Source organism: Manacus vitellinus, unplaced genomic scaffold, assembly GCF_001715985.3.
Source record: "Manacus vitellinus isolate BGI_N305 unplaced genomic scaffold, ASM171598v3 scaffold_90_pilon, whole genome shotgun sequence".
NCBI classification, from domain to species: domain Eukaryota; kingdom Metazoa; phylum Chordata; class Aves; order Passeriformes; family Pipridae; genus Manacus; species Manacus vitellinus.
In genome coordinates, this window is record NW_021940867.1 from 930,791 (window position 1) to 958,342 (window position 27,552).

The window sequence follows — 27,552 nt, forward strand, 5'->3', positions numbered from 1 at the left end:
TTTCTCTTCGTCTCTTTCAAACACTTTATGAATTTAATCTAAACTAATAGGCTGTCCTTACTGGTAAAACCACAGGACCACATTTCAAAGATTCAGGATTATCTCAACTACAAAACTATCCTGTTTTTCAAAAAACAGGACTAAAAGAGATTTTATTCATTTCTGACTTTAAAAGCATCCAGAGAAAGTGAGAAACAGAAGTCTTAAGAGTTCTTCAAGGTTTTAATCTGGAGTCTGCTGGTTCCAGCCAGCTTCACATCACTGCAGGTTTTGCAGGGAGGGAACCTTCAATTTGCAGTGATGTAATCAGGCACCAATTGTCATAAAGTTTCTAATTTAGGTGTCTAAGTTTAGATGCCCAAAACTAACAGGTAGAGCACTTGCTATAGTTAAAGGCATCTGAGGTTGCTTGGAATAAATAACTTCCTGTTCCTAGACTTTGAAGCATCTAGAATTAGAGGTGACATGTGAACATGTGGGAAATAATATCTATAATAGTAGCTATAAGAACTGCATGTTAAGCCCCTATCAGTAAACACCTTTGGTCTAATTTATACAACAAAACAAAACTCCAGTCTAAACCCCTTCTAGTAAACATCTTTGGCCTAGTGTATATAACAAAACAATACTCTAGCCTAAATCTCTGTACTAGTCCAGTGAATGACTTGCCTTTAAAGGACTTAAATATGTTGCCAACCTCTACCTGAAATAGGTATCATTATAAAAAGTCCAGCCCAGACATGCCTCTAAAACCAAAAAAAAAAAGAATTTGAGTGGTAAAGAAATGGTTAATAATACCATGGTAAATGTTTGCCAGAGTCATCAAAACCTTTGAAACAACCTAATGACTGTCAGTAGACCCAGCTCCCAGCCCTAAAGAGGTATATTCAAAACACACACCGGGGCAAAAATTCTCAAGGAGGTCTAGATAAGTGGACCTTGGCACAGAGCCAGTGCATAAATACCAGCTGACACCCTGGAAAGAGCCCTGCTCCATTAACGTGGCATTATGGCCAAGCTCATTATCCCTACCAGGGACAGGTTCCATGCTGCAGCTTTGACCCCCTGAACACCTCCCGAGCACCTCACCCTACACAGGCTTGAATATTTTCTCTGGCGCTCTCCAGGAGGAAATATTCCCACTAGAGCCTCCTTGCATCCCCTCATGTCAATACTTGTGCTAGAGAGGAATGTGGTGAGATAGTTTTACCAATTTCTGTCAGCCATTTGGCAACAGCTCCATAAATTTCATCAAGGATAAGTATCACCACGAGGTTAATGATGACAGCAGTGGCAGTCACAGTCACTCGAACATTTGACCTGGTTGTCTCATTTGTGCTGAATGACAGAGCTGCTGCAGTGGTAATTCGGTACACAATGACACCAAAAACTGCTGAAAACGTCAGCATAATCTGCAAAGAAATGCACACACGGGTTAGTCCAAGTTTGCTACTGGCATTTAAACAGAAGCTGTGATGTTGGGTTAGTTCCATGAACTGGTATGAGTTATTTCTTAGAGCAACACGATAATATGAGGATAATCAAATGAAAATGTGAGAATTCAAAACGCACAGACAGGGACACAAATAAGAAAATGGGTGCAGAACTCCAAGCTGGCACAACAATTCAAGTGTCACAGAACGATCAGAGGGCTGGAGCACCTCTCCTCTGAGGACAGGCTGAGAGAGTTGGGGTTATTCAGCCTGAAGAAGAAAGGCTCCAGAGGGACCTTATAGCACCTTTCAGTACCTAAAGGGCAAGGGGGGTTATAAAAAAGAGGGAGAGTGACTTTTTACATGGGCAGGTAGTGATAGGACAAGGGGGGGATGGTTCTAAAAAAAAAAAAAAAAAAAAAAAAAAAAAGAAGATATTTAGGTTAGATATTATTGAAAAATTCTTCCTTATGAGGGTGGTGAGGCCCTGGCACAGGTTGCCCAGAGAAGCTGTGGTTGCCCCATCCCTGGAAGTGTCCAAGGCCAGGTTGGATGGGGCTCTGAGCAACATGATTGTATGAATGGCATCCCTGCCCACAGCAGGGGGATTTGAAGTAGGTAATCTTTAAGGTCCCTTCCAACCCAAGCCTTTCCATGATTCTGTGACACTGATTCTACTCCTGAAGTTGCCATATCCACTCTGACTAAAGTTACACACATCATTCATGTGGTGGAACTCGGGTTGTTTGGGTTCAGATGCAGCTGCTGAGCAAGGTCTTTTTCTCTGGCAGCAGATTCAGATGCCTTGGACTGAAGGGCCTTCACGTGTATGTAGGTAAATGGGCTTTCCTGGCTGAAACCACCCCACCCCTGCACAGTGGAAGTGGCAACTTACAAACTAATAAAAAAATAATTTCCCCTGTTATTATTGTTTTAAGACTAACCTAAGAAGGGTTACTAGGGTTTCACTTTACATTTGTGTCCCAGAAATCAATTGGTATCCTTGGCATCCCTCGTGGGTTGGCCTTGACCCATGAGACGAGGAAAGTCAGTCCTGCTACTTAAGGTCAAGTTCCCACAAGAAGAATTTGAATTTCACAGGCCTATGGTATTCTGGTTTTAAAAAAAAAAAAAAAAAGTCTAAAACACTGCACAGTGAAAAAAAAAAAATCAATAAAATAGCAATAAAAAATAGCAAATTTTCATACTCATAGTAGAAAAAGGGGGAGAAGATGCATTTTTCTCTTTCATTTTTGCCTTTGGCAAGAATTCCAGTGTACATTCATTATTTTAGGTAAAACATCTTGAGATCCTCAGATGAAAGAGACTACCTAAATGTGAAAGATTAGACTATTGTAATTATTTCACTTGGCCTAGGGGCCCAGATTCACAACATGGGTTTAAGGAAATTTAACAGCTCATTTTAATGATCCAGCAGTAGTTTCTTGAATTCCTGTATGCAGAGGAAGGTTGTTGCATGAAAAGGAACTATTGCAAAAGAACCAGAATGAGATTCAGAGCATTATTAAAGGTTGAAGGTGAAAACAAGGCACATTTTGCCTTAATGGAGAACTAGTAAACATACAAAAAGATAATGATTTGGAGAAACTCCTGGAGATATCAGATGAAATTCACAAATAAGTTTTGTCAGAAAATAGTAATGAAATATTAGATCTTGTAAAGTATCTAATTTTTAATTTTTAAAGATCTGTTTCAATAATTTTAAATGAAATGTGGGTGAACGATGAGTTTTTGCTTCATGCTAATATTTTTCGTTGAAATAATGGTCTGAATAAAAAAATCTGAGCCTAAACAAATTTAACTGAAAACTTTTCCAATGGCATAAAACATTCTTTCCTTTTGTGTTGTAGTTTTAATTGTGTTGAGAGAATATTTATAATTTTTGTATCTATTTTTCTCCTTTTTCTTTTGACTTACCTACCAACCATGAAGAAAGAAATCTGATTCATGCTGAACTACCTTCTCAGCTCTTGCTATAACAGAAGTGGTGCAGGAACACAAAGACCATAACTTTTTTCTTACTTGTTCATTGCAAACTCTACAGTAAAACCCCCAGTAAAGAGAGAAAAAAAACCCAGCCCTACCTGGAATTAATCTAATTCACCCTCCACCTCTACAGTTATCCTGAGATCCTTTCTTGTTCTCAGTTGGAGCCAGAGATTCTTTCCTCTTAATCACCTTCCTAACACTCTTTTCCTGTTTCTTTTCCCTGTGGATTTCCTTGAAAGTTTTTACTGTGGTGGTGGACAAGGGAAACCAGCAAAGTAAACTGGAATGCATCATTCTGGAGATGATGAGCTCTCTGGGCCTCCACAGGTACCTTTCTCCATCACAGGTTTCCACTTAGGAATATCTCAACAGTAGAGGAAGGAGAGTCAAGGACAGTCATCACTGAACAGAGAAGAAGGAAACTTCAGATCATGGAAGATGAACAAGCAACTCTTAAACCTTGCCAGAGGATGGGAGGGATCCACAGCAATGAGGAAGGTTACTGGAGAGTGAGATACTGTCAGAGCAATGCACTATTTTGGCCTCCTCCATTCATGCAGTGCAATTGCAAGGTATACAAAGTTACCAAAAAAATATGTTTTATTTGCTTAAAGAACAAAAATATTTGCTTTGCAAAAGCACCAGAGCTTCAGAAACTGTCAGTTGCCTAGATGTTTTTAAACATCTGCTTAGATACAGATGGAAAAACACTCCTTTAGGAGTCTTCATTGTCTGTGCATCCAGCAACAAGAGAAAATTGAGGAGGGCTTATAGGACTGCACGGTGAGTGAGAGCACAGTTCTCATTCCCCAGACAGTCACTGAGAGGGAAAGAATGGTTCCTGTACCTTCATAGCTTTTCTCTCATTCCTGAAAATACCTCTTTTGCCCAAATTCCAGGTCAGGTAGTCACCTTTTGCTCAAGTGCCCGCTTTGTGTTTTGTTGTCGTTGCCAACGTTTCATCTGGCCAGTTCTCCCCCCCAGCTGTGGCCAACACTTTCTTCCCTGAATGTCTAAACTAGTCTGTCAAGGACTGAACTGCTTAGAAACAGATGTGAAAATTGGCTGCAGGAAAGGTCACCTACTGAGCCTGGTATGAATGAAGACAAACAGGAAAGCAAACTAGATCTGAGAAGGAAGCTATAAAACCCCGTGGGCTACACTGCTACCTTCATCCAAGTAGGATAACAAATTTAATGTCCAAATAGTTCTTTGGCTCCCCAGTAGAGCTATTCTAGAGTCAAGTATTACACCATGTGAGTAAGAAGAGGCAAAAGGGTCCAAAAGGCAGAACAGGCTGAGCTCTTGTGCCACGACACAAATTGGTTTTCTTCCTTCCTCTGACTGAGCCAAACGTGCTGCACACAAAGAAAGGCTCCAGAGGTGGCATTGCCCTGCACCATCCTTCTCCCTTCCAGCAACTACCAACATTTTCATCACAAGCTCAGAAATCTTTGCCACAAAATTCACCTTCTAAATATGGAGTTTATTAAGTGTGACATATATTATCACTAATCACACCCAAGTGAAACTTGTAGATGCCCAGCTGAGCTCAGATCTCCTGCTACCACTGATCTTACAAGGTAAAAATAAGACTTGTGAACTTCTGTCCTAAAATCCCTGCAAAAGACATTGCTTAAATCAAGGCTGGATCTGCGGCCCCCTCTGCAGTCCAGTGAGGCTTTGTGTACAACAAAAGAACTGTGACCAGACTTTAAAGCATTGATAAATGTGTAAAATAATCCTTGGGATTATTTGGTGGTGTAAAATATGACCGATTGGGCAAGAGAAACAAACACAATGATTTTTTTCAACCTGCACTTTTAACAAAAAGGAATAAAAAAAAAGAAAAACAGAGTTCTTGAAGGAGGATTTACAAAAATGAAGGACACGAAGTACAGAAATAAGGAGGGAAAAAAAAAAGGAAAGATTTTACAATTAGAATACCATTTGCAGCTTCAAGAGTCATCAGGGAAAGTATGGGATGTAAAGGTGGGGGATGGAACACAACAGCATCTTTCTATAGTAATGTAGACATCTTCATGGACAAAGCCTATGGATTTGGGACACCAGACCCTTTGGGCCTGAAACAGGGGGTTTTAAAAATTCAACAATCACTTCGGCAGCACTAGAAATTGCAATGTCTGTGTGTGTGTGTGTCTGAGTCTTCTCTGTCTGTGTGCTGTAGAAATGCAAACACACATGTAAATTCAAGATTTCATTACCTATTACATGTTTAGTGCTTACAGCTAAAAAAATTTGTGAGAATAACGGAGGTAGACCAGACCAATTAAGTTTCCCCAGTACAATTCCATTGCACAGACCAACAACAAACTTTATGTTTCCAATTCCTGTTTAACTAATCTAGCAGACAAAAAAGGAAACATCACATACAATAAAGAGCAGATTGTAATGTCCACATAGGAAAGCAGAGCCAGCTCTCCCTCATCAAGAGCTGGCTTGAATTCCATCCAAGGTTTGCAAGTTGTCCTACATATAAATAATGTTCAAAATATTCAAAAAAAAATCATTGTACCCATTTCACCAAATGGTGAAAGTCAGCCTAGTTCCATTAGTCTCTAACAGAAGTTGAAGAATTGGAGCTCTGAATTTTACATCTCACAAACTGTAGGTTATAAAACCTTCATAAATCTCTCTAAGAAGTTACAGTGAGCAGGGAATGTAATACATAGGCTATGACTCAGGAAAGCACTTTAAGCTCATGCTTAGGGCAGATTTAAACATGTGGTTAAAGTCAAGAGCACATGTAAGCACCTTGTCTGCAAAAGAATGACTTGTAAAAGCTAAATCAGGGCTCTATGCTTAGTCATGCTTAGTATACTCTGCTTTAAGTGAAGTCATGACTGATGCCAGTTAGAGGTTCTGTCTAAAAAGCAAATGGTTGGTATTGCCTCAGGATGGTAAACTAACTCAAGGTATTGCAAATACATACATATATATATATGAAGGACACACCTAACACGTACAGAAAATGTGCTTAATGTACAATTCATACATCTTTATAAATATATGTGTATGTATTTATGAACGTGTAGACATTAAGTTGTCTTCCATCTGAGCACAAAATATTTTTGCTTGTCAGCAAAAAAAAAAAAAATCTTCAGAGGACATCTGTTGCAATACAGGCAAGTTTGAGTAAATTAGAAATACACTTAGGTATTTTAAAATAATTTAGGCCCAAAGTGAATTTTCCATGTTAGATGCTCCGATGGTGTAAACAGGTCTACTTCATGGCCATTTTATACTGGCTGTAGATGTGAAAACAAGCCTTCAGTCAGCAATTACACTAACCAGAGGGATAATGGGATCCTCTACAATGTAATTTAAGGTTTGTTAGCCACTCTTTCCTATTGTTCAGCAGCTTGATGATGCGTTTATGCGTTGCTGGAAACTTCGTGAGGACAGTGGTGTCTGCACTTCAGAACTGGCTGATCTGCACACCTCATTCTTGTCCTCAAGTGAGGATTGTGTACCATGATCTTCCTCAACTACAGTGCAGTCCACCCCTGAATGTGCCTTGGACAAATACTCCTCAGCAACTGCTGTATTTCACCCTTATGTCACCTGTTAGAAGGCTCAATGCTTCTGAATGTCGCTGTGACCGAGACACGTAATACTGTGCTCACAACCAAATGCAGGGTGGATAACAGAGGATGGAGCAGAAACCCCGTGGGAGAGGCAGAACCTAATAATGAGCTGCTGCCATTACAGCAAGTCATCCAGCCAACAGCCCTTCCAAAAGCAGCCTTTGGAAAAAGGGAATAAAGCTGGAGGTAGGCCCTGAGCTCTCTAAACCCTCCTAGTATTTCTCACAAACTGGAGGTTATAACCCTAGCTTCAGATTTTTAGCATATTTGAGAACACCAGTTCAGGGTTCCCACTCAAGATGCTCATCACAATGTCTCTCACACCTAATAAATGTGAAGAAATGCAGGTTTTGTTACCATAAATAAAATCAATCCGAAGTTGGCTGCGTATCCAGGCATACGGTCACTGCATGTCAGCTTCTCCTTTTCATCCTGTAGATAAAACACACAGAGAAAACAACAGACATGACAGAACTGTATGAGAGGAAATACTAGAATTGGTAAGACTTGTTGTTGGAACACGTTCTCAAATTCCCTGCTGTGATTTTGAAGAAGATTATGTGATTTGGAACACCGATATTTTAAGATAGAGTTTAATTGGAGAGAAAAGAGGGTAAATGAGAGTAAATAAGATGTACAAAATGTCTGCAAAAATCAGAAAATATCCTATGTAACTATGATTTGAAAAAAATTTTCCAGGCCTTACTAAATTTCATATTGGGAGAAAGCCCTGTGACTCAATTTACATTTAAGCAAAACAAAATTCAACCTTTTTTTTTTTTAATTACTTCTTGTAAAATTACAGAAGAATAGTGCTTGAGACAGAAATCAAGACAAGAATGCTGATTACCACTGAAGTAATTTTTTTTGTGTAATGGTCACACTAGCCCAATGTAATTCACATATTTCCTGCAAGTCACCCCAATCCATCTCCTGGTACCTGTTCCACAGGAAAGAGAAACTACAAAAGCAAGTCCCCTCTGTGATCTCTGCTCCCAACCTTGTTTTCCTCATGGATAAACAGCATCTCCCTCTTCATTGCATAATCTAAAGCAACTGTGATCAGTGAAATCTAGTACGCTCTTACTCTCCCCACACAAACTCAACTCCATCTCCAGCCACATGTACATCTAAAGAGGATATTTGAAGATGGATTTATATAAGAAATATGACTCCCTCCTCTCAAAATAGGTTTCTTAAAATAATAATAAGGTCACTACTTTGTTTAAGTTAACCTAAAACTATATAATCAAATTAACTAAGGACACAAAGCCAGCTGCTGTTCATATTTCTGTGAACCACCCATTGCTATCCCATGGACTGGTACTACACTTACACTGCAGTTAGCCCAGAGTTAATCTGAATTTAAATGAGTTTAAATCAGATTAGAATTCAGGTCAGAGGTTTCCAACAGACCATTTCTAAGGCACAATTGTCCTCAGATAAACATAAAAATCTAGGAGCGTTATGCCTTTGCATAAGGTTTTCCCAAAGTAGCTTTAGGAATTCAGCATATTCTCTAAGTGCAGGAATGCAGCCGTGGGGTTTTCTCAGGGAGTTTACTGGGATGTGCAATTAGACCTAAGACACCATCCTGTCTACACATCCACTGCCATGGTGGTGGTGCCTCAAAGGCTGTGGGAGGGAGGATTACTCAGCATCCCCTCTCCTCAGCTCAGCTGTTCAAACACACAAACCAAGCACGTCTCCTTCGGGAGAGTGTTGGCAGGATTGGGTCAGAGCAAACCCAAGCAGAAGCACAAACAGTTTTGCCCAATGTGTGCAGCACATAAATATTCTGTACAGTGCATAAATGGAGTCCATCATTCAGCTGGAAGGCTACTTGGAAAAGCATTTCTGTGAACACACAGATGCATTTCATTTCGCTTTGGCTTTTGCCGCTCTGCAATTACACAGGACATTAGGAAGTTCTAAGTGATTATGCTCCAAGAAGGCCTGAAGGATACCACGTTTTATAATTTCACTAGGGAAAAAACACTACAGAAGCAAAACAGTAGAATGAAGGCCAAAGCAGTTAAAGGAAAGAAGAAAATGTTTTGCAACCGTACTGAGGTAGAAAGAGAAAATTGTGATTTATAAAAAAACGACCAGGAAGAGCCAAAATGACAAAGAAAATTGCTTCAAAAATGTCTCTAGCTTTAAGAATTTTGAAAATTAATAAATCATAGCATCAAGACCAAACTTTCACATATGAATCACAGTTGTCAAATACTGAGTAGCAAATTAACTAAGGTTTTTCATGTTTAGGGGGTGTTTGCTTACTATTTCTGTGATACTATTTTGGTAAGACAGTTACTGTATTTTCAAACATCAGTAAGAATTCGAACATGACCTACTGGCTTTCCAAGTCAAGAAAAACCTCATATTCTGGAAGACTCAACAATTTACAAAACTGAGAAATTAGGGAATACCCTAAGAAACAGTTGTCCATTATGAAACAGAAGTAACAATCTGCCCTGCTTGCCCTACCTACCACCTTTTCTTTTTTGGGTTTTTTTTTGGTTTTTTTTTAAATAAAACAGAGCTGGATAGTTAAAAGAAAGAAGAAAAACTAGGCAAGTTGAGCTATGATTGACATACTTAATACAAGAAGCTAAGATGTACCTAAGCCTACATTTTTAGGCATTAAGAGACATTAGGATTAATTCATTTAAGAATGCCAACTTCAGGAGAGTTTAAGGACTGAACATTTTAGTGTTTGCCTTGTGTAGTCTCAACATATACATTAGGAATGCAGAGGCATCTACCATCACCAGCACCTGGGTTTAGCACCTGAATATTGATGAGTTCAGTAATATAAGTTCCTGGAATAAAGATTTAAAAGCATAATTGATTATTAAAATTTCAATTTATTACAGGGAATAACTAAATGAAATATGGACCGCCTCAAAAAAACCCAACTTGCTGAACAGGACAAGATTAATCCTTCTTTTGGAATGTGTTGACCTTGGTTGGCTCTCAGATGCTCACCCAGCTGCTCTCTCCCTCCTGAGCAGGATGGGGGGGAAAATTCAGATGAAAAAGCTTGTGAGCTGAAATAAGGACAGAAAGATAACTTACCAATTGTTATCATGGGCAAAGCAAACGTGACTTGGAGAAAATTAATTTAATTTATCACTATTAAAAATGGATTTGGAAGGTCAGGAATTAAAACAAACATTTAAACTTCCTCCACTTCACCTCCCTCAAAACTTCTTCCCAGGGCCAAGTCCACTCCTTCATTCCTGACTCTTCTACTTCCCTCCCCAAGCGGGGCAGGAGGATGGGGAATGGTGGGTGATGGTTTCTGTCCATAGGGACTCCTCTCTGCCACTCCTTCCTCCTTCCACTGTTTCACTGCCCCAACATGGGTCTTTCCAGAGGCTTCAGTCCTACAGGATAAACCTGCTCCAGCATGGGTTCTCCAGGGGCTGCAGGGAAATCTCTGCTTGGACACCTTGAGTAACTTCTCCCCTCCTGCTCTCACCTTGGTGCCTTCAGGGCTGTATCTCACACTTTTCTCCCTCTCTTCCCACTGCCAGGCAACCTTTTACCCTTTTTACACCCACTTCTCCAGAGGTGCCACTGGCACCAGGTACATCTACAGTATTGGTGCAAGGGCACAAGAAAAATCACACTGAAAAAAGCAATGCAGACTGAACAGAGTCCAGAGCAGTGACAGACACCCTGGCAGTGCAAATTAGGAAGATGAGGGAGCACAAGTGGATAAAGGAAGGAAGAGAGGATCACTGTGCTGGTTGTGGCTGTGATAGAGTTAATTTTCTTCCAGTGGCTACTATGAGGCTGTGTTTTGTACCTGTGCTGAACACAGGAGTGATAGTATAGAGATGTTTTTGTTATTGCTGAGCAGTTGTTTCCACAGAGTCAAGGCCTTTGCTGTTTTTCCTGCTGCCAGTGCTGGTGAGGGCACTGGGGGTGCATGGGAAGCTGGGAGGAGACACAGCTGGGAGAGTGTCTCCAGCTGACCAAAGGGATATTCCAGACCCTATGGCACCATGATCAGTACATACAGTGGGAGGAAGATGGAGGAAGGTGGGGATGTTTGGAGTGATGGTGTTTGTCAGCCCAAGTCAATGTTAGGCATGATGGAACTCTGCTTTCCCAGAGATGGCTGAACACCTGCCTGCCCATGGGAAGCAGTGAATTAATTCCTTGTTTTGCTTTCCTTGTGTGCATGGCTTTTCCCTTCCCTATTAAACAGCCTTTATCTCAACCCAGGCTTTTGCCCTTCCAATTCTCTGGGAGGGAAGCAAGGGACCGGCTGTGAGGGGCTTGGCTGCTGGCTGGGGTGACAGCAGGACAGTCAGCAATGCCATCTAGGCACCTTTGTCTTTCATGCATGTGCTTCCTTTAACCTTAGGTGACTTTGCCATCACCCTACCATTCTCTGTAGCATTCAGCCAGAGAGAGATCTGAAAAAACATGCTGGGCCAGTAGAACAAGTAAGAAAAAACTGGATGAAGACATCACTGAGTTACTCAGCACACATGGCAAAACCAAAACTTTGAAATGTAACTCAATACAGTGGGCAGTGGACAGCTACCTTCTGCTAAGTTTCTTGCTAAGAAAACGAATTCGCTTGGTATTTGCTGTGGGGACTGATCCTTCCCTCTGGCAATAGTGCCATCTAGCCGCTAACAGGCTGTACTGAGAGGTATCCGCAGCACCTGGGCTGCTACCAAAACACTTGCACACTGAAGCAATCGTGGTTTATTTAGTTGGTGGAATTCATGCATGTGTCCTGTTCCTCACAGGACACGGCCAATCCCCTGTCCTGATCGCTGGTGTAAGGGTTTATTGACGTAACAAGATGGAACAGATCACCTGAAGCACCATCTCTGTGAGAGATATGTTACACTGGGGAATATTCCCCAAGAGGAGCTGTATTGCAGGGAAATATTTATATTCAGACAGAAAACCTCATATGGAATTTTTTTTTTCTTTTGTGGCAAAGACAAACTAAAAGATACACTTTAAAATCGTTCTTTCTTTTTCTTTGAATACAGCGACGGATTTGCAATGGTATTGGAGGAAAAATCAGTTGTTCTGAGTGTTCCTGTTTTAATATTTAATGAGGTGATGAACGTGTTCCTTGAAGAGATACAGCTTTTTCCTATTAGCAAACAAAAAAAAATTCGGAAAAGAAATAAAAATATAATTAAGCACAATCCAGATTTATCTGGATGGTTTATTTCCTTATGAGTTGCCTATCATGGCAAAGATCCAGCATGTGCAGCTCTGCATTCTCAGGTGGGTGAGCCTCTGAGCTGTGGAAACCTGGAAATACACTGCACTTGGACAGCACCAGGCAGCTTTGTGAGAACACTTCTACGCTTCTCTGTAAATTAAACCACAACCAGTTTGCTCAGATCACAAGTATCTCAGGTGTTTATTTATATTTTCCCACAAGAGAACACCTCCTCCAAGCAGGTGTTTCTAACCACCAGCCATGCCAGCTCAGCCTGCACTTGGGGAGCAAAGCAAGAGCTTTTCTCTCTTCTACATCCTGCTTTGTAACTCTAGTGCTGAAATTTGGGCTCTTCAATGTGGTTGCACCTGGGCAGTCCCGATGATTCCACTGGACTTGCACAGAGCTGCAATAATTGACTGGAATTTAGCAAAAGATGCTCAGGGAAGAACAGAATCCAAGCCCCCTCTCTCTTGGCTTCGTAAGGTCTTGCACAGCTAGCAACAACAAAAATCTGCAACATTATATTTCCAATGACAAAATCCAGAAGTTCATCTCTAAATATGCCCAGGAAGCATCAAACAAGTAACTCATTTTCATAACTGCACTATTCTTACAAGGTTTCTACTTTAATTTCTACTTTAACACAAAAGCTTTATTTTTGTGTAAAAACTGTGCTGTCCAAATAAGCATCTAGAAATATGAACTGTGGTATCACATACAGCTCTTCTTTAATTGTGTGACACCCAAAACATTGCCTGTGCATTGCAGACTCAAGACAAGGAATGAATGAAATGAGCTTTTGGTTTAAAACCCACTAAAAGAGAGAACAACATATTCTGTTTTTCTCACTCAAGCAGCATTTTAAGAGTAAAGATGGTTGTGTTTTGTGAGCAATGTTCTGTTTCAGGATTTCACATAGAAAAAAAATGCCAAGATTCATTTGGAGACAGCTGAAGGACTGCAAAAACTTTAATTAAAAAATTTTGCTGTCTTTGAAACATGTAGAATAGCACAGACACTGAGAGCTTTCAGTGGAGTTTAGTGGGCACACTCTAAATCATTTGTGGAAGTAATGCAGAATAGAGAGCTATGAGAATTGTGTGCAAGAATCAAGGAAATTAATGGATATTAAGACTAAGCAATGTTATTTTTAACCACCCAGTCTTAGTCTCCTTTGTAATCACACAACTTCTGAGACAATTTTTGCTGTAAGGATAAATACATGTGTTTTAACTGATTTTTTTTTCTTTAAAGAAACCTCTAATGACAGCTTGACTATTTCTGTGATGAACAGTCCATTACAAGCCTTATTAGGTCATTCCAGTTGCTAATTATCCCAGCTGTTGAAAATATATGGCTTATTTCCAAGCTGAATTTGCCTATCTGCATCTTCCAGCCTTGGCATTTAGCTGCAAATTTGTCAGTTAAGAGCATCTACTGGTGGATTTTTGGTTTGGGCTGTGCATTCATACAAACTGTGATCAGGTCACCTCTCAGTTTTTCTGTTATCTGAGGCCACCTACTCAGAATGGGGACAACAATCAGTCAAACCCACAGATGTGATCCTTTCCCTGAAAATGGGATCAGAAACAAATCTCTCACTGGCTACAGCCCTGACCTGGGCCACTCCCTTGGCCTTTCACATAACAAGGCCCATGAAAGCACATGTGAGTAGCCAATCTCTGAGCCTGGAGATGCTCACACCCCTTCCACAGGACCAGAAATAATAACATGATCATGACTGGGTTAGGTGAGGGTTGTAATTCCAGTCATGGAGCACAGGGAAGTGTGGTGGAAAAGAGGACACCAACCTCATCTCTGTCGACAGAGGTGCTGGAGGAAAGGATCCCTGAATCCAAGTACTTTGTAGTTCTTATGAGTCTTAACACTATATTCTGAACTTCCTTAAAAAAAAAAAAAAAAAGAAAATTCAAAAGCCCAGAGAAGCTGTGGATGTTCCATCCCTGGAAGTGTTGAAGGCCAGGTTGGATGGGGCTATGAGCAACCTGGTCTAGTGAAAGGTGTCCCTACCCATGGCAGGGGGTTGGAACAAGATGATCTTTAAGTTTCCTTTTCAACCAAGGCCATTCTGTGGTCCTATTTTATATATATATATATATGTATATATATAATTTCACACATATATACATACACATCCATGCAACGAGTACCTTGATAAAAACTAGCTCTGGTTGTAAATTAGAACTGAGATAGGACGTACAGTTCACAAAATCACAGAATTTCAGAATTGGTAAGGTTGGGAGGGACCACAGTGGACCCACTTCCCTGCTGCAGCAGGGTCATCCCAGAGCACATGGCATAGGATTATGTCCAGACAGCTCTGGAATATCTCCAGATATTCCCTCCAGTGAGGGAGACTACACACACTCCCCTGCAGCAACAGCAGGTACCTAAACTGTATTAGGATGCAGATATGAGCTGTAAGGCATGTAGACAGGTAGGGTCAGAAGAACTCAAAATCACATGCACATATGACAATGTTACTGAGAATTCTACCTTCATTTAAAAGACAAAATGTTCCTTGAGTAGTTTCATGGAGATATTTCAAGCTGCTTCATTCACATAGTAATAATGGCAAAAGGCTGGAGGTCTGCTCTCACTGTAACTTAGATTTGTAAAGCTGGACTTGGTTAATTTAATACAGTGTAGTTTCTTCAGAAATAAAAATGGTTCCTTTCTCTTCTATATTTAAAAATTATTTTGCTCTTGATACTCAATGCATCTAGTGCACTGTTGCTTATTGCAATTGTTATTGTGAAAATGGCATTAAGGTGCTTAGTCTTTATATCACTGTTTAATATCAAGTTCTTGATATTTACATATGGTTCAAGGGAAAACTGGCAGCACTTAGTTTTTTACACTGACAGTTTAACATATGGCTTTACAAGTATGAATTATTTATGTAAACTTGGAGCCATTCAGAATATTACCAGAAAAACACTATCATTTACGCAAACAATAGGGTTACATCTGTAGTCATAAATATTCATTGTTTATCAATGCTCTTTGTAGATGATTAATAAATCATACTGGGTCTGATCCTGAGAAGGCAAAGGGCCAGATGTACAAATACATCTGGTGGGATTTTCCAAAGAGACTGACACTGGTACACAGGTCTATTGGTAGTGGAATGTCACAAATAAAGCTCAGGGCATGAAGGGATGCCCTGCTCCATTTTTGGATTTTTGGGTGACTCCTGAACTTTCTCAAAGAAGATAAAGAAATGCCACACATAGATTTAAAATATGCTCACATAAATATAGTCAAGCATAAGGGAAACAGATTCTGAGCCATACATCCTGCCTTCCTTTGCATGGCTAAATCAGTTTAATAGGCTTTGATCTTGACTGGACATGGACCTATCAGGCAACTTAAACAAAGGGAGAACAAGGTGAGTTTCAAAGAGCTGCTGTAGAAAAATAACAATTACCAGCAGTAGCCACTACCTTACACCTGAATTTTCAACCACTTTGTACCCTGAAATCTCGAGCACTGTTACTGTAATAGTCAATCTGGTTTCACACTTTCTCATGTAAACTGTGAACATCTGATGGAGAAGTTAATGGAATAATAAATGCAACCCATTTTAAAACAATTTATCTACTATAATTTTTCAACAAAAAAATTACCTTTTGCCAGTTCCCATAATTCAGCAATGTATTAATAACTGGAAGTGATTTAATTTAAGACTTTCTCTCTGTAAATTATTTTAAGCACAGGAGTATCATCTCTGTGTAAGTCCTTTTAAAAAGTGTTGGTTACACAATCAGCCGGCTACTTGCAGAGGCTCTCCCTAATATAAAAAAAGTTCCGAAATTATATAATCTTTTGTTACTTCAAACCTATTTGTCTTAGGTAGACAACAGCTTACCTGAATTTTATCTTTAAAATCACTCATTCAATCACCATTATGCACTTTAATATAAGCACCTTGGGCCCAGTGGAACCAAGGCAGTTGGCAGTTTTGCAATTTGAAAAGCTGAAATTGCAATTTTTTATGTGGGACTCTTGTAGCAACATTTGATAGTCATGTTGCTTTTCTAAACTGTATGTATTAGTTCCCTTATCATGAAGGGAACTTAATTTAAAAATTTAACTGAGCATGTGATTTCAGCTCTGGAAGAGATGCATTTAGTGCTGCACTCTGAGGAAAGATGTCCTTTCTCTGTTCCCTTGGAGCTTGTCTGCCTCAGTTCTGTGTCAGTGTCCTAGCTGGAAGAATCTAGGCTGAACATCTTACTCCTGTGAAATCAGTCACAGAATTCCTAGTGAAGGAAAATCCCACCCTAGGGCTTTGGCATTGCACACTTAAAACTCATTTCTCCATTGTCTTACACCATGTGAAGCCACTTATCCCCACACAAAGTGGGAGAAGGAGGCATGCAACACATTATCAGTTTCCTTTGGTGGCAATTTCAAATTTAGCTTGCACAAACTGTGAATGATCACACCAACACCAGAGGAGAGAGGAGTGGTGTAAATTTTAGCAACACTTTTAAGTTGGTAATGAAAAGTCTGAGAAGCAAAGAAAGAATTAAAAGGGGGATGTGGCTATGCCAAATTCTTTCCCTGACTCCAGGGCATTTATTACCAGCTGCAAAATGTTAATGAAGCTTTTATTCTAGCTTTTGAATATATATAAAAATTGAAATGTGATTGTGGGACACAATCTACAACTTTTGCCAGTAATATAGAGATGCTGTGCAGAAGAGTTCTGGGTGAGCAGTCAGCAAAGGGAAGACAGAAAGGATGGGGCAGAGGACAAGAGCAAGGCAGCCTTCAGCTCTCTCCGTGACTGCTCCAACAAAGACACATTTGGAGATAAAAGAGTCCTGCCCACGCACTTTCTCGCACTGAGTTATTCCACCAGTCTGTGAAACAGGCTGGTGAAAGCACCACTTCTGCTTTATCTCTGTAGCCAACAACAGAGAGGCATCACCATGCCATGAGCACACAGAATGGAAAGGGCTGGGAGGTGAGGAACAGAGACACCAGGGGTGTGCACAGATGCAGCATGAGGGGAACGGGTGCTCGCTGAGTCCCTCTTCAGGGTAGCAGGTATGATCGTTTCTGCCTTTCTCTTGACACTGCCTCTTGCTCTGAGCCCATGGCTCAGGAGAATGTTTCTTTTGGCTAATTATGGAGAAAGCCTATAAGAAGTACAAGTCCATAATGAACAACCCTGTATCTTCAAACACACACAGTCTCCCCCTAAACCCACTGAGGGAGAGGAGGAGTACAGAATAGTAATTAAGAGATGTCAATAAAACATTGGAAGGCAAAGACAGAAATCAGGAGTTAGTGGAACTGGAAGAGTTAATAAAATACATACATTTTGGTACTATGAGCATTATCATTAGACATTTCAGAACTGTGAATTCATGGAATTACAACCATCAGAGTTTGAATCCAGTTTCATTTTTCCAAAACGTAAATTCAAAGATATATTTCTTTTTTTTGTAAATTATATACATTTCTGAATAAAATTGGCAGTCACTTCCTCATGAGTCACAGGATCAATTAGGCTGGAAAAGACTCCTAAGGTCATTGAGTCCAACCTATGACCAAACACCACGATGTCAATGAGATCATGGTGCCACAACCAGTCTTTCCTCAAACACCTCCAGGGACAGTGACTCCACCACCTCCCTGGGCAGCACATTCCAGTGTCTAATCATCCTTTCTGTGAAGAAACTCTTCCTAATGTCCAACCTAAACCTCCCCTGGCACAGCTTGAGACTGTGTCCTCTCAACATCTCACTTTGGCCTGGGAGAAAAGGCCAACTCCCACCTTGCTACAGCCTCCTCTCAGGGAGTTGTAGAGAGTGTTAAGGAAGGAAGTAGGATACTTCCCTGTGTTCCCAAAGCTGAAGTTTCAAACCACAGAATTGCAATGCCTGGTCACTTGATTGTTTTGGTGTTGTTTTTTTGTTTGTTGTCTTGTGGGGGTTTTATAACACAAGGAGGTTAAACTGACAAGCGCATTTTAACTGCTTTACACTAAGCCAACAACAACTTCATACCAAGTTTTTTAGATTTCCCAGGTCTAAATATAAGATGGAGAGCAAAAGTTCCAAACAATCTAATTCTAAACCATTTTCAGTTTACAAACAGGGAAATAATAACTATGCATACACTAGATTGAATTAAGTAATATTTATTCAAATTATATGTATGTGCTAAAACTGTGTAGGAAACACACGAAGATCTCCAGGGAGCTACTTCCCACCAGCATCTCAGATCATTTGCCTTTTTTTTTTCTTTCTTAAGAAATAATTTTGTTGGTAGTTGGCAGTAAAATGCGGATCTATTGAAAGCTGCTTTGAAATGCCCCAGCTGGATTTAATACGAAAGAAGTGGGCAAAATGGGAAATGGTGGATATCAGTGCTTCACATTTTATCATCTTGAAGATGCTTCTCTGATTTTTTCCCTGTCATTAACAAAAAATGGAGTAGGTATATCAACAAAACAAATTTCTATACTCCCATTCCAAAAAAAAATGTGGAAGTAGTGGCAATATGTACAAGAAACTGAGATGAGGTATCAAGTCAGAGAGCAGTATACTGTTTATCCTACATTTAATATAGCAATAACTCTGAAAGTCATGTCAGTTGGATTTGCAGAGGATGCTAAATGAGGAAAGGTTATGAATACTGAAGAGAACAGGGACTTAAATACTGGGCTGTTGAGAAGGCAGAAATACAAGTGTGAAACAGAATGAGATTCCAGTAGGAGAAATTAATGCTGATACAAGAAGGAACATTATTAGAAACAGCAACAATGCTCAGCAATGTAAAAAGTGATATTAAATAGATTCCTGGAGAGTAATGAGTTACTGTGGCAAAATGAATCTGGAGAGGATAGAAAAGGTGGTGATTTATACTTGGGTCATCCTCACAGGCAGTGAAGAGATGACTGGTTTAAAGCACAATTTGCATGGGAGTAACTTCAACATACATGAATTATATGGAATGACATGGGAAGTGGTGTGCACAAAATTAGCCTTCTACTGCACTAGGTTTGAAAAACTCTGGCATTCCCATCCAACAAGGAATGAGGCTTTGTTTCTGCCAGTTGTTTACACACAAGAGAGAGCAAGAATAGCATGGGTACATGTATTCCATTGGATGAGCACAGGCCTGATCTGACCCTACCTGTGGCATTTCCAGAATTAGAGAAAGGATCACCAAGATGACTTGATATGAGGACACCAAGAGGATCTCTGGAAAGAGTCATAAGTCAAAAAGGGTGTTCTGTAATGCTCTACTTCCCATCAGAGACTTGCTCCAAGTCCTCAGACCAAGCTGAAGATTTTCTGAACTTCTGGTGTCACAGAAAGGGGACAAGATCCTGTTGCTAAGATTATTCATGAACTAGGTCATTTAGCTAAGCTTTCAGAACAAATTCAGAAATACTCTGGAGAAATAGATACCTTTCAGTCAGAGGCAATGCTGCAAGGGAGGCCTCTTGTGCAGCATTTTATTGCCATGTACCTTCTGTGGTTTTAGACTACTGAAATGTCTCTTGTTCCTTGGGCATCACCTCTCCCTGCACTGGCCTGTGCAGAAGACTCAGAGCTCCTACTGCAGAGCATAGAAGAACATAACACTGTCATGTAAACTACTCTTATTGACACCTCTTCCTATTCTGACACTGTGCTGACTGCATTCCAAAGAATTTACAGTGATATGGAATCTTGCATTAAAATCCTACGTTATGACCAAATTTCAGCAAAAGTTAAGAAAGAAGGGCTTTTTACCATAAAACAGCTCTCAGTGTGAAGTCACTAATGCAGTATTTCCTCAGAGTTCCCAGAAATATGCAGACTTCAAACCTTCAAACAGGCACAGGTAAGGCCTGGGACAAGTTCCATAAGGAAGCTGTGGCACCTTCATCGCTGAAGATTTTTAAGAGCAGCCCAAAGAAACATCTGGCAAACGTGACACTGGGTATAGCAGGTCCTGCTTTGGAGCACAGTGAGAGAACTACGTGTCTCCATGGGTTCCCTTCTAGGCTTAATTCCTGCATATTTTATTTTTTCCTGTAGAACCAGAACGATGACTTCATGGCAGCCAAGGCCTTAGCACAAAGCTGAGGAGTTAGAAAACAAGCTGAGCCAACAACTCACAAAAGCTGTTTTCACTTGTCCACAGCAGGGCAACCCAACAGAGCTGCGAATTCCTGCATTCCCATTGAAATATTCTGTCTTCACTGACACAAGTAGCAAACCCAACAGGGACCTGTCCCTTGACCCTCAGTTGGGAAGTGTAACTTCCTGAGTCAACAGATATAACAAACAAAGCAAAAAGAGCTGTCCTGTAGATCTTACAGGCAAGCAAAGGTACCTTCCAGGAAGCCCAAAGCCTGAATCAAAGGCATCCTGTCACTCGGTCTCAGGCCAAAAACCAGAAATGCAAAGTCTACATACAAAGTCTTGCAATTTAGACACCACTCTAACAAAATGACTGCTCAGATGCCCCAGAGCTCCATGTTCTAAACATAAAACCTGAGTACGCAGAGGTTCAGACCTGTTAATATCAGCCCAACAGTCCATCCAAATCAGCAGCTCACAAAACGTTATCTGGCATTGGCTGAGGGAATAATAATGGTCTGATATCTCAGATACCAGCTTCTGCATCACCTATTTCCTGAAATGCATCATTGTCACTTTTCTCATAACTGTAGAAATGCCTAACAACCTACAGGATTATAAGAGAACTAAGAACTATATATTCATGTGAATAAGATGGAATCATTCCTTCAGAAACAAAGCAATTTCATTTATGTCCAAATAAGAATGAGCATATTAACAACAGATTAAGCATCTGGAACCTTTTAAATAATTTTACTAAATGTGTAGTATTATTAAGAAAAGATGTGTGTTTTTTCTATTGGGATTTATGTTGAATACTTATTTCACCACAGATGAGCTTCATCAGGCAGCAGGAGAAACAGCCAAAAGAAAACAGTTTGCTTATTTGCTCAATAAATGAACTTATTTTAGAGAAGGTGAAAACTAACACTGTGCTAATCCTGCCAGGCATGGCCTGTGTGTGGTTGGTCAACTGAACCCTGAAATCTGGTTTACAAAGGTCTGGAAGTGATACAACACTAGCAGGTTCAAATGAGTCTTGTGAGCTCAGTGAACTCCAACTTCAGATTTCTAAGTCCCATTTCCAACATTGCACTTTTAGCCTTCAGAGGCCCAGCAAGAAATTTCAGCTCCCACTTTCCTACTACTAGCCCAGGACATGGAACCTGGCATATCTCTTCAGAGAAATTACATGAACATCACCCACTTCCATCCCTTTCTCTTCTGCTGAATTATCCTACTGTCAGTACCCCCAGGGATGCCAGGTGCCTACTCTTCATAAAAACAAGCTATTCAGAGATGCTATTCAGTATGGATTGCCAGTCTTTGAATCCAGAATGCCCTCTGGGGACAATGAGTGGGTGGGATGTTTCCCCAGCAATTACAAAAGAAGCTCTGTCACAATTTCTAGCCCTGCAGATTTCTATTGCTCTAGAAATAACCCAGACATCATAAGGCCCCTTTGTCACAGAATTTCTGGAGTGCACATTTTTCCATCCTTGCCTTGTTCTTTAGCAAGACACATATTTCCTTTGCCCTGCCTCCCACCAGAAGGCTTCTCTGGAGTGAGGAACAGGCATCTCTGCATCAGTGCCTCACAAAAAAACCTACCAATGACTTTATCTACATCATTCCCTTCTTAGCATTCCTCTTTTAGGGTTCCCAGAACACTAACCTGTTGGAGCAAGTCCAGAGGAAGCCACTAAGATGATCAGAGGGATGGAGCACCTCTGCTATGAGGAAAGGCTGAGAGAGTTGGGATTGTTCAGCCTGGAGAAGAGAAGGCTTTGGGTGATCTAATTGTGGCCTTTCAGGACCCAAAGGGAGCCCACAAGGAAGATGGAGAGAGACTATTTCCAAGGGCCTGGAGTGACAGGACAAGGGGGAATGACTTCAAACTGACAGAGAGCAGGTTTAGATTGGATATTAGGAAAAGATTTTTCCCTGGGAGGGTGGTGAGGCCCTGGCACAGGTTGCCAGAGAAGCTGTGGCTGCCCCATCCCTGGGAGTGCTCAAAGCCAGGTTGGATGGGGCTCTGAGCAACCTGGGATAGTGGAAGGTGTCCCTGCCCATGGCAGGGGGTTGGAACTGGATGATCTTTAAGGTCCCTTCCAACCCAAACCATTCTGTGATTCTATGATTCTATGATTTCTCCATACACAGTATATGGCCTCATCTTAAAGAACCTCCAGCACACCTCTCACTTATCCTTGTCAAATCCAATTTCATTTGGAGACTCTGGCCACTGTCTCTCTTTGCAAAGGTCTCTGTCTTTGCTCCCTCTTTTGCTCAGTTTTCTAATTCTACCCACAGAATCACAGAATCGCTGGTTCCACTACAATACAGTTATTCTACTCCTATTTTGTTCTCACTGCTTCTCTTCACATGTCCATGTTGTTCACCTGCTCTCTGTTCAAACTTTCATCTTAGACACTACCTCATTGACAGAGATGGTATTTTGACATAGAATTCTGTAAAACATTCTGTTTATTTCCAAAATGTCTGTTAGAATGAATCTTAATGATGGTAGCAAAACTATTCCTTTTATTCTTCTTTAACCTAGGTGAGATCAAAAGGATCAGAATAATGAAGAAAATGGACAAAGAGTCATTTTCAGTCCAAAAAAGGAGTCAAAAGATCTGTTCTGAACAAGTGACAATGAACATCTAGGCTTCACAGGTACTTAAGCAAGATAAAAAGGGCAGTAAGTGATTATTTTTCTTTCTCCAATGAAAGTTTCATAGCATTTAGGGAAAAGAGAAGAAGAAGGAGGGAGATATGTCCCAAATTAGCATGAAAAGCTAAAGTGTTTGTTTTCAAAAGTGTTTTTAATTACTGTGAGCCAAATGTTTTACGTCAACAAGTTATCATATTTTGGTTTGATTTCTTCTATTTTTAAAACCCCTCTAACATAAATTCCATTTTGAAATAAGAAGTCATTTAATAACAACAGTTGGAAACTCCTCACTCTATAAAAACTGAACTAAGATATTTTATTAAAATCAAAACATGTTTTACAAAAAAAAATAGCTGCAGTAAAGAGTATTCTAGTGGAGTGGAGTTTCAATGCATGGTGGCAACATACTGAGCAAAAATTCAGCATTTGCAAATGCAGATACATTTTCTCAGAAAATCTTCTTTTATCAGAAGAGAGAAGCAGTGTCTGCACCACTACAATGTATTGTCCATATTTGTATAGAGAAGCTTAAGAGAAAAACAGCAGAAATTCTAGCTCATGCAACAGTAATGAAAGACTAAGAATTATGTTTTTATCATAACTATATTAAGAAGAAACATCTTGCCAAATGCTTGTAGTTACAGGGAGAGTAAACATACAGTGATAAAGCTGATCTTTAAGTTCTGTGGATTCAAAATTCTATGCCCTGCTAAAAATGGTACTGCAAAGGCCCCACTGTGGCTGAAATTCATTATACTCTTCAATAGAAGAGTCATAGAATCACAGAATGGTTTGAGTTGGAAGGAACCTTAAAGGTCATCTCATTCCAACTCCCCATCCATGGGCAGGGACACCTTCCACTAGACCAGGTTGCTCAGAGCCCTATCCAACCTGGCCTTCAAAACTTTCAGGGGTGGGCCCATCACTGCAGTTGAATTCCAAGCTGTGACACTGTTTTGAGAGAATTTCTGTTGTTTAAAACTGGAAGCTGCTTTGTGCCCGGTTTAATAACTCATCATTCTTGTTCTGTTAATGCAAGTCTTAATTGAACTCAGAGACTCCAGAACATTCAGTAGCTCACCCAAGATAAAGTTGTGTTTAATGGCAACCACTGATACCACTCTAAAGGAGGACATTGGGACAAATCCTGTACCTGCAGGGATCCATCAGGCTGTTCCATAAGCAGCTATACGGAAAACTCACTCGTGTTGTAGTCATATTTCTCCCCAGGTGTTGCAATCCAGAAAAGCAGAAAGACATGGCAACTCCTCTGGTTTGTGCTTTCATTTTCTTGCCTACTTGGTATGAGGTCTGTTCTGCTACTGCCTGTGAGATCTGGGCTTCTATTGGATTCCCCAATCACAGAAGGATCCTCGCTTTGCCTACTCCCTGTTCACCCTTACACAGACAGAGAGCCACAGGACAATATTTCTCATCTGAAAGCTTCTCGTCATCATTCTTTTATATTTTCATAGTTAGCAGAATCTGTAGCCTAAAGTAACAATTAACCCCCTGAAGAACCTCTGCTGCAGATCTCAAACACATCACAATAATTGATATATTTCATGACCTTTTGAAGAGAGCTCTGTGAACTATGATATCATAGCTCATCTGAAGCAAAGCTTTAGTCTGTGTTTAATAGTTTGATAACACTTGTATTAATAAAGAGATGTACCCTGTGCCTAATGCTTGACATAGGAAAGGTGTAGAGTCAGCAAAATGTTAATTGTAATAGCGAGTCTCCTTTTCACAGTATCAGCTCATCAATCTCCCTAATCATTAGACTTCTCAATTGTACTGGATTTGTTTCTGCTTCTTCCACACAGAACTATGTAAAAGCTGAGCTCAGGGCACGAGCCAGGGCCTTGAGCTTTTTAACACCCATGCAGAAGTGTTTGCATTAGGCAAAGAAACACAGAGTGCTCATGCACAGTCCCCTCAGCATCACCACACACTGTGGAAGAGGTGATTGAGAGGGATAAGAGGAGTGTGGACTTGTAAAAAAAATGATCATGACACGGAAACTCAAGTGGAGGGAGTGCCAGCCAGCCACCTCTGACATCACAAAATTACAGAACTATTCGGGTTGGAAGGGACCTCTGGAGATTATCCAGTCCAACCCCCCTGCCAAGGCAAGGTCACCTGGAGTAGAGGTGACACAGGAATGCATCCAGATGGGTTTGGAATGTCTCCAGAGAGGGAAACTCCATGACCTCCCTGGGCAGTTGTTCCAGTGCTTTGTCATCCTCAGTGTAAAAAATTTCTTCCTCATGCTGAGGTGGAACTTCTTGTGTCTTAGTTTATGGCCATTGCTCCTCATCCTGTCACTGGGCACCACTGAAAAGAGTCTGGCACCGTCCTCTTGGTGATTGTAAGGTCATTCTCAGCTCTTGTCAGCTACAGGCAAGTGTTCTCTGAGACAGTCAAATGTAGATTTAGAAGAACCTGATATGAGGGTTGCAAGAAAGACCAGCAACTGGTACAGAAATGTAATATTAGAAAATACAAATTTTCAAAATTTTCAAGTCAATTTTCCTAAATGCTTCACTATTCTTCTCATTTTCTTCCTCATCAGGCCAGGTTGGATGTGGCTCTGAGCAATCTGGTCTAGTGGAAGGTGTCCCTGCCCACAGCAGGGGGGTTGGGATGAGATGATCTTCAAAGTCTCTCCCAACCAAGGCCATTCTATGATTCTATGATATCCAAAAGCAATCATTTAACAAAAAAACATGATGCTGCTTCGCTATTCACACGACTTCAAGAAACAGGGGTTTTAAAAAGTATTAGATATTCTGAGGTATGTAATAAAACTTCAGGAGTCATAAACCTGGGAATTTATTGGAGGATCTCAAAGATGATGGCTGTCTGTGGACAGATTAGAATATGCTTTGGGTCCAGTGTTGATCTACAGGTAACTTAGCACTGTAATGCCATGTGGGCCAAAGGCTCAGAACATGCTTCTAAATATATCTTAATTGGTTCGGAATAAGCTCACCCTTTCGACTTTGATAAAGGGAAATACCACACAAGAAATTCAAATTATTCTCTAACATTCATGATGAAAAAATTCTGGGCTATGCATGCTCTGTTTTCTGTATCTTTCTTCCATTTTGCCAAAGGAAAATCTTTCTTATCTTTGTTACAGCAAGAAGCAGCTACTCTAAGTAAGGCATCTAAAATTGGTTTACATTTTCTTTGTGAATATATAGTAAAAGAGAATAGAAAAATTCCTTTGATCTTTTTTAATTTTTTTTTCATGACAAATATATTATTTAATAATTTCATCTAGTTTTTTAATGCATCAGGGCTTGGAAGGAAATTTGAATTATTCCAACTTAACATAAGCACAAGTTTGTGCTGAAACTGGAGGTGAATGATGTTGAATATGGAGTAAGAGTTGCCCTGTGCTTCTCTCTGAATGTTTGAAAGCAGTACTAAAAGTGAAAAAATCTAGTTATAATTAGAATAAAATAAAGTTCTTGGGTTTTGTTTAAACCTATTTTATCCTGCTTGGGGAAAAAAAAAATAAATGTCCAGAGCACAGGTATGTATATTCTTATGCTGACAGAATGGGTGTAAATAAAAAAACCTGTCATTCATCAATCATATTTTGTGACATTTATTGATTTAGAATGGATCATTATATTGCAGAAATGTAGATATAGGCTAATATCTACCAGAGTATAATTGCTACTACTGGGACTGAATAGAACAAAACCCATACTGATTTAAAAACTGGTCCTTCTACAAAAAAAAGACAGAAGGGGGCTACCACAATCAGAAAGACTGGGGACTGTGGTCTGCTCATCAGGGAGCAGTCACCAAACTGAGTGCTCACTTCATAAGAACACCAGAAAAAACCCATCTCAGAAACAAAATAATAGTAAGCTAGAAAAATGCACTAAGGAATAAAACAGTGCAGGTTTCTGAGGTGATCCCTCCAGCAGAACCGTTCACATCAGCTAAAACTGACATAATAATCTTGCACTGGAGACATCACCTCTGCACAGTAGACTTATCTCTCCGAGAAAATATGCTTCAGAAAGTTGATTTAGGAAATGGTTGGTGAGCTGATATTCCTCTGCCTAAGTAATACAGAAGAGTCTGTTATAAATCAACTATTTAAATCTCATACACCTCTCCTTCTACCTTAATGTGTTAAGAAACAATTATTAAACTGACATAGTTTTCTAACATTCCGAGATTACGTATGGCAATCTTGTCCTTGAGTAGAGAATTACTGATATATCTTTTTATGACACAAATAAAAATGTATCGTTAAAATGTACCATGTGAATCAGAAGCATCTTTTGTGGAGCTTTGGACTTGTAGCTGGACAGTTTGCCTGACTGGATTTATATCAGTGACAGAACTAATGTGGATAGTAGCAGTTTAATTAAAATTAAAATAAAACAAACAAAAATGTTTAATACAAGCTACTATAATATTCTAGTTACAAGAGATCAACATTTAACATCTTCACTCTCACTAGTATAAA

The 27,552-nt window shown here is 40.1% G+C and overlaps 1 protein-coding gene across 1 annotated transcript in view; it reads right to left on the reverse strand.

The window, feature by feature from the left end:
- The window catches only part of ANO2 (anoctamin 2), a 123,212-nt gene that overhangs the window by 35,328 nt on the left and 60,332 nt on the right, over positions 1–27,552 (reverse strand). The window contains exons 13-14 of the mRNA XM_029965192.1: positions 7,409–7,483; positions 1,211–1,412 (exon numbers count right to left, since the gene is read on the reverse strand). Coding sequence (XP_029821052.1) covers positions 1,211–1,412; positions 7,409–7,483 — 277 coding nt within the window. The remainder of the gene's footprint in view (positions 1–1,210; positions 1,413–7,408; positions 7,484–27,552) is intronic.